The following is a 7855-nucleotide window of genomic DNA, read 5'->3' as shown; positions in this document are numbered from 1 at the left end:
GTATGCATACTATGCACAGCATACACATTTATTGTACATATGCACAGTGCTTGATTTGACCTTCAATTTCTATTTTTCTATGTTGTATCCTTTATAATTGCTTCATCTCTTTATCATCCTATTTTTAAAACATAATAGGGAGTATACAATATACACTGCACACAGTATTAAGCAGTGAGCAGTTACTGAAGCTCAAATCTACACTACCACTCAAAATTTGCAATAATTGTAATAATACTTCACAATATTTTACTGTGTTTTTAATCACAATAATGCTGCCCAGCGTGAGATACTTCTTTTAAAAACATTAAAAAAATACCAAACACCAACCACAGACATTTAAACAGTAGCGTATGTAAAGGTTTTGTGTTTGTATGCAGTATGTGTGCAGATGTGGATAAAGTCTCTTACGGGCCCCTCTCCTCTCTGAAAGGCTGCTGGGATGTTCTGCTGGTTTCCTCTTGTATGTCTTTGTCACTTTGTCAACATCAGGTTGTTTTCGGGTCATTTCCTCCATAAACATCTGATGGAAGACAACAAAACCAATAAGAAACCTCTCTGCACTAAACAACGCAATTAATATAAAAGACCGAGGGACCGTTGATGAATGGAGTTGTCCCGCTCACCTGATGCTCTGTGATTAGTGTCTTCAGTTGAGTAATGTCCTGGGGGAGTGGTTCAGTATCACGCTGCACCAGTGTGGTCTCTGCCCACTGTAGCCATGACAGCAGCTCCTCCAGTAGTGCAGCATTGGTGAGCAATTCAGTCAGAGCCATCTCCAAGCGCTGCTCGTGCTGTTTGGCCCACGTCAGCACCTGTAGAGCAAACATTATTATATGACTTTTGTATTATATACACATTTCAGACCTATTAAAGTAGGCAGAGACATTTATCTAACTTTTGGCCTAGACAGGCTTCATACCTCCTCAAAGCGAGCTCTAATGATGGTGATCCAGTGTTTGATGGTTGTGATGCAGTCTGGGTGGCACACAGCTAGGATGGCTTCACCCATGCCAGCAGCCTTATTCACATCCACTCTCTTCTCCTCCACCGTCTGCATGAAATCCCGGTGCGTGTGCAGTAGTGCCTGCAGAGTCTCTACCTCCTCTGGCAGGACGCCCCGGAAACGCAATGTTTGCTCTGCCTCCGAAAGCCACTCTAGCAACATTTGAACAGCTGTGCGGAACTCTTCTGCCTGCAGAATAAGAGAGAAAATAGATAGTCAGAAGAAAATATTCACACTACTCTTGGTTTCATTCAATATCTAAAAAACATTCAGACGTACCTGTTTGAGAGCCTGTTGGAGCCGGGTCTGTTTGGAAACGGACAGGGCACAGACTGTTTCCCAGCGGTTGCTAAGCTCCTGCAGTTGAACTTTGACCCAGGCGGTGTCGTCCCGGCCTGTCTCCATCAGCTCTCGGGCAGACCGCTTCAGAGCCTGCACACTGCTGGTCCTTTTTCCCAGCTCTTTCTGGAAGACCTGAGGAACAATAAATAAAACACAACCACTTTAATCTCTGTCCTACTCAGAAATGTCCTTCCTAGTAAAAGTCTCATTCAAGCCTCACTAGGTGCGTTTCCATTACAGATTTGTGGAAACTTTTGCGATATTTTATATATGTCCATAAAAAACTATTGCGAAATGACGGCGTTTCCATTCACCCATGTTATGCGACTAAAACATAATTTTATTTAATTTTTCATGGCGACAGATGTTGTTAGGTTTATGTATATTGCAGCCAATGCACTAGCCATTATTTTTAATCAAAGGAGATGTATGTGCGTATCTTTAGCGAAGGAGCGAGGAGAGCCGCTTCTGAAACGTGCCGTGGCGTGGCTGGTGTAAACACAAGCATTGACTAGAGTGGCCGTGTCGGAGCCGTAATGTGCCGCAGACGTATGCAGTGTAAATAAGGGGTTTTCCAAGCATTAATGGCAAGGAAAGCCCCTTATACTTGAGAGTGGCCACGAATGAGGTGTTTCTTGGAGGTTATAGTATATTAAAGAATGATCATGTGACTTTTACATAGGTGACCTGGTGACCTGTAAATGCAAAAAACTGTTTCCATTGCAATTTTTACGAAATATTCCTTTTTCAAATTGCCTGAAAAACCACCTCGTGCGAGCGTAAAAAATATTTTTTTTTGTGATATATGAGGGTTTTTGTGAAATTGTCTCCATTGGGCATATTTTCAATTCGCAATTTCAATTTGCGCAATTTGAAGGGTAATGGAAACGCAGCTACTGTGTCTATAATGATACAATCTGGTAAAAAATATAAAAAGAATATTAGGTTGTAAATTGCGGAAGGGATTGCAGTAATGAGAGAAATCACTCAAATAAGTAAAAAAATATTTGTATTTTCAATGTTTCAAGAAACTATGCTTGATTGTTATAAATAAATAAATAAAAAATGTATATTAGCTTTCCTGATGAAATTGACATTTTCAGACAGCTGCGGTAACAAATTAAATGTATTAAATGTGACTGACTGTTAATAATCAAAGAAATGTGAAAAAGTATTAGCTTGACATTTTCAGACTGTTCTTGTAATTGATTAAAATGAGTAAAATCTTTATAAATGAATGCTCACAGAGTCACAGACACTATAGACCTTGTTATTAATGACTAAAAAGGAAATTTGTTGATGCAAGTCTTCAGATTTCATGTTTAAAATCTTTGAAAGCAACATTTCCTGAGAATCACCCCATTAGTACCTTATGGGAATCCATTAGGTTGGAAACAAGATCCAGATCTCCATGGACAGGCTGGTCCTCTGCAAGCTGAGGTTCCACACGATACAGCCAGTCAACAAGTGCCTGGAGAGCCTCAGCAAACTGACCTGAGAACAAGAGGGCTTCCTCCAACTTGTGTTGCCTGAGGAGAAAAAGATTTCAAATTATTTTCTTTTCTTCACTATATTAAACATTCAATCATTACTCAAATGGCTCAAAAAGTCAGATGCCAGAATTTCTCACCTCTCCACGCTCTTTCCACAAACTGTGTCCCATTTGTCACGGACCTCGCCCAACAAGTTGTCCAGTTTTTGTGTATCCGCGGGCAGTGTGGCCTTGTCTCTCATGGCCTTCCCAGAGCGCACTGTCGTGTCATACACTGGCTGCTTGGAGCCAAGAGACTTCTGGAACTCCTGCAGTACAGTGATTAACAGATAAGAGGGCATAAGAGACAAGTCTAAAAGTTTTGAACTTCACATAGCATTTTAATGCATGTAGGTTGTACCTTATGTTTGGCCAGCTGGAGTTTAATCTTGTCAGGCTCATTAGAGATTTCCAGCTCAGAGTCCAGCCTGCTCTCTGCTTCCTCCAACCAGTCTGTCAGTTTCCTCCAGGCCTCATGAAACTAGACAAGAGAAGACTGCCAACTTCAGACACAGAGAAAGGCATGATCAGAGCAACACGGAGTGAGGTAAACCAAAATATACCTGTTTGGCTCTCTTGCGGGCCTCATCCAGGTGGCGTCCTCGGTCTAGTGATCTCTGCACCAGTTTGTCCCAGCGGGCCTGTACACTGAGCAGCAGGTTCTTGATAAGAACCACATCCTGTTTGAGACTGGCAAACCGCAGCTGAGAGCCAGCTTTCTCCAGAGCCAGAACCTGCTCTCTGTGAGTGTTCACCTCATTCACAAACACCTGAAACATACAGGAATAAAGACAAGGACTTAAGTTACTCAAAAGTAGTACATTCTATCAAAACTCTTAACAAAAGCAAAAAATATATGTAGTACTTAAGCAAGCCACATTTTCTGACCAACCTTGTGCTCATCTATCTGGAATAGGACGGTGTCGAGAATGAGGCTGGGTGGCTGAGCCATGTTGAGAGTCTGCTCTGCCTGTGTCAGCCAGTTTATGATGTCCTGCAGGGAGGTCTGGAATCCTGTCGCCAATGAGACAGCTTCCTCCAGTTTACCCTGTGGAAAGAGACGGACACAGAGGCATCTTAGGATTGGAAGGCAGAACTAGACACTTCATTCATCTGTTCATTAATTATCAAATCTGTTATTTAAACATAAATGTAAGGTCATAAATCTCACCCTTCTGTCATCCATTTTGGCATTGAGACTGGCCCACTTGTTCTGTAGCATAGCCAGGTTCTGTTGGGTCTGGGTGGTACCAGGTCCAGCATCCTCCCCTCCTCTGGCCAGCAGAATGGACTCTCCCTTATCTAGTAGCCGATGGTACTGCTCACTCCTCTGGGTCAATTGACCCTGGAGCTCCTATAAACAGGAAAGAGCAGGAGAAGTTGATTATCAAAAAGTGTTGCGATTAACTAAAACTACTAAATGTGTTTTTGTTAACTGAAATAAAGCTGAAATATAACTAACAGATGAAAAACTTAATCGAATATTAGAAATGCTGTCAAATAAATTAAAGCTAAATAGACATATTAAAAAACAAAACTAATAAAAATTACGAAAGCACGACTTTTCTAAAACTAAAATAAAAAAAAATCTAATTCAAAATATAAAAAAATCACTAAAATAACACTGTTAACAAATGTGACCCTGGACCACAAAACCAGTCACAAGGGTCAACTTTTTGAAATTTACACATCATCTGAAATAAATAAGCTCTTCATTGATGTATGGTTTTTGTTAGGATAGGACAATATTTGGCTGAGATACAACTATTTGAAAATCTGGAATCGGAGGGTGCAAAAAAATCTAAATATTTAGAAAATCGCCTTTAAAGTAGTCCAAATGAAGTTCTTAGCAATGCATATTACTAATCAAAAATTAAGTTTTTATATATTTACGGTAGGAAATTTACAAAATATCTTCATGGAACATGATCTTTACTTAATATCCTAATGATTTTTGGCAAATCTATCATTTTGACCCATAAAATGTATTGTTGGCTATTGCTACCCGTGCTACTTATGACTGGTTTTGTGGTCCAGGGTCACAAATAATAATATAACGCAATTAAGCTTTTCCTAATAGAATGCAAAGGCAACATATTCCTGACTATGTTCTTCATTTAATGTCATTTCTTGTCATTTCCAAAGAATTCTAAATAAATAAAACAAAATAAATGCTCCTTTGAGAGTGGTTGAATATCTAATGAGTGGACTAGAGGTGAACTCATTTTGTGTACCATGTGTTGCTGCAGCTGCTCTCTGGCGGTCTCAGGCAGGCCACCTGTGGGTTTGGCAGCGGACAGCTGACTCTCTGTGCGTCTGAGCCACTGCAGAAACTCCTCCAACTCTCCATGGAAACCCTCCGCCTGACACAGAAACCATGCAGGGGAAAGACAATGAGCTAATTGATCCGACACCTGTACTACAATATTCAAGAGAACCATTCTCGCTGCACAGCAACCCTCCAAACTGCATCCATTTTATTGAATGGACTTGAATGTAATCCATTGCAAATGGTGCATTTCAGGCTACAAACATATGCAGGTGCTCTTGTTTTTATTGGTGCTTTCAATCAGATCTCTCTGTATAATGATGCAGTAGTAATATCTAGAGAGCACCTGTTGCAGGGCAGCTTCCAAAAGCTTCTGCCTCTCATCAGTCTTCAGCAGAAGGTTCTTCCATTTGTGGTCCAGGGTCACAAATAATAATATAACGCAATTAAGCTTTTCCTAATAGAATGCAAAGGCAACATATTCCTGACTATGTTCTTCATTTAATGTCATTTCTTGTCATTTCCAAAGAATTCTAAATAAATAAAACAAAATAAATGCTCCTTTGAGAGTGGTTGAATATCTAATGAGTGGACTAGAGGTGAACTCATTTTGTGTACCATGTGTTGCTGCAGCTGCTCTCTGGCGGTCTCAGGCAGGCCACCTGTGGGTTTGGCAGCGGACAGCTGACTCTCTGTGCGTCTGAGCCACTGCAGAAACTCCTCCAACTCTCCATGGAAACCCTCCGCCTGACACAGAAACCATGCAGGGGAAAGACAATGAGCTAATTGATCCGACACCTGTACTACAATATTCAAGAGAACCATTCTCGCTGCACAGCAACCCTTCAAACGGTGCAAATTATGCATTTCAGGCTACAAACATATGCAGGTGCTCTTGTTTTTATTGGTGCTTTCAATCAGATCTCTCTGTATAATGATGCAGTAGTAATATCTAGAGAGCACCTGTTGCAGGGCAGCTTCCAAAAGCTTCTGCCTCTCATCAGTCTTCAGCAGAAGGTTCTTCCAGCTGCGGTTGAGCTCATCCAGCTGGTCTCTCAGGTGGTTGATTTCGTCTCCAGGACTGGACTCCAGCAGCTCAGAGCCTGCGCTGTTCACCGTCTCCACTGTAGTCCGATGGGACAGCACGTCGTTTCTTAAAACCTACAAAGACAGCTTGATTACAGGAAACTGCTTTAAAAAGGAAATAAAAAAGTAGAGTATATAGAAATGTCCCAAATATTCCGTACATGATGCTTAGCCAGCTCAATTTCGATGGCCTTGGGGTCAGAGCTGATGGGTCGCTGGGTGTCCAGTGTGGCGTGAGTGTGACTGAGCCAAGACTGCAGCTCAGAGAGAGCATGCTGGAACTGACCTAGAGCCAACAGCGCACCCTCCAGTTTGTGCTGAGAGAGAGGAAAGAGTCAAAATACAATCAAGAGTAAGAGCATTTCCTGTCTGCCCTCTAGGGGTCAAAATGGCTGAAAAACTAAATTCGAATTTTGTACTTAAATATCAAAATTCGAATTATACTCGAATTTAAAATGCATAATTTCAGTTAGGGTGAAGAAAAGCTCTTGGCTTCTCTCCTGAGGCCGCAAGAGGGCGCATCATTCAAAGCATAAGATAACATGACTATCTGCGAAAAAAAGTGCAAAATGTTTAAAATAATGTTTATAAACCAATTATAAATAAGTTGCTTAAACAACTATAAACAAAACAGCATCATGTATGTATGCATAGTTTAATACAAAGGGCGGAAAGCCAATCACACAGAGTACATTTTTCATGTAAAAACATGAGATGCAGTAGGATGGGGAAAAACCCGCCATAAAGTCTCGATATATGTTTTTTTCAAAGTTAAACTTGCATTAATTTTACATGGCTTTCTAAACATGCGGCTTCTGTGTGAATGGCTTGGTTTCGGTTTTGATGTAAACAAGATCTTCTCCGCATTGATGTTCTCTTTTTCAGCAATATTTTTAATGAACAATGCAGCAGCGCCGCATCTAGTGGCTTCAACTGGACAGGCTAACAAAAACATTATAATGCAATGACACTTACATCATCATCGCATCTCGTGCGCCGCTGATAAGGCTGCCTCCTTAACGCACACCTAAAAAAGTCGAATGCAACGTTTTTGCATTCTAATGTGGATTTTTATTTTAAATTCGATGAATATTCGAAATTCGATTTTTTTTGACAGCCCTACTGCCCTCTAAAATGCAGATGAACTGAACTTAATTTTATTTGATATTAGCTTTCATACTCCATTTTACAATTCTAGTTTGACAATACCCAATATTCAATAATGATAGTAATATAAAAATAATGCTAATAGCAATAACAATTAATTAATTCATAGTTCATTAGCCTAATGGTAGGCTGTTTTAAGGAGCACTTGGAGGATTGAACTCTTATCAGTGTGTGTTTATTTGCATTTTAGTTATCTAAATGATCTGTTTAATAAGTAATTGTTTCGTAAATGCAAAAGGAGACTGAGATAAACTGGTCTGTATTTCCTCACCTGTCTGATTGTGATTTTGTCCACCAGGTTGTCCCATAGGTAGCGTTGCTCAGTGAGAGGCTCCTGAATCATGTCTCGGTCTGTTTGGTCGCTCACTTTTCTGAGCAGCAGCTCTCCTTGGTGGCAAAGCTTCTCCATGTCAATCTGCTGCTGGTAAACTTCCACTTTATATTGCTGTGCCAT

The 7855-nt window shown here is 40.5% G+C and overlaps 1 protein-coding gene across 1 annotated transcript in view; it reads right to left on the bottom strand.

Moving 5' to 3' along the window:
• Positions 1 to 7855, bottom strand: part of LOC107724266 (microtubule-actin cross-linking factor 1-like) — a 98768-nt gene that overhangs the window by 14532 nt on the left and 76381 nt on the right. The window contains exons 69-82 of the mRNA XM_016533108.1: positions 7673 to 7846; positions 6396 to 6551; positions 6112 to 6309; positions 5767 to 5895; positions 4051 to 4233; positions 3772 to 3927; positions 3443 to 3649; positions 3241 to 3360; positions 2979 to 3148; positions 2718 to 2877; positions 1286 to 1480; positions 923 to 1195; positions 627 to 815; positions 412 to 523 (exon numbers count right to left, since the gene is read on the bottom strand). Coding sequence (XP_016388594.1) covers positions 412 to 523; positions 627 to 815; positions 923 to 1195; positions 1286 to 1480; positions 2718 to 2877; positions 2979 to 3148; positions 3241 to 3360; positions 3443 to 3649; positions 3772 to 3927; positions 4051 to 4233; positions 5767 to 5895; positions 6112 to 6309; positions 6396 to 6551; positions 7673 to 7846 — 2422 coding nt within the window. The remainder of the gene's footprint in view (positions 1 to 411; positions 524 to 626; positions 816 to 922; positions 1196 to 1285; positions 1481 to 2717; positions 2878 to 2978; positions 3149 to 3240; positions 3361 to 3442; positions 3650 to 3771; positions 3928 to 4050; positions 4234 to 5766; positions 5896 to 6111; positions 6310 to 6395; positions 6552 to 7672; positions 7847 to 7855) is intronic.

Source organism: Sinocyclocheilus rhinocerous, unplaced genomic scaffold (genome assembly GCF_001515625.1).
Source record: "Sinocyclocheilus rhinocerous isolate Xijiao unplaced genomic scaffold, SAMN03320098_v1.1 scaffold574, whole genome shotgun sequence".
Classification (NCBI taxonomy): domain Eukaryota; kingdom Metazoa; phylum Chordata; class Actinopteri; order Cypriniformes; family Cyprinidae; genus Sinocyclocheilus; species Sinocyclocheilus rhinocerous.
Note: the sequence above shows the minus strand (reverse complement) of the source record. Positions and strands in the feature narration are given on the sequence as shown.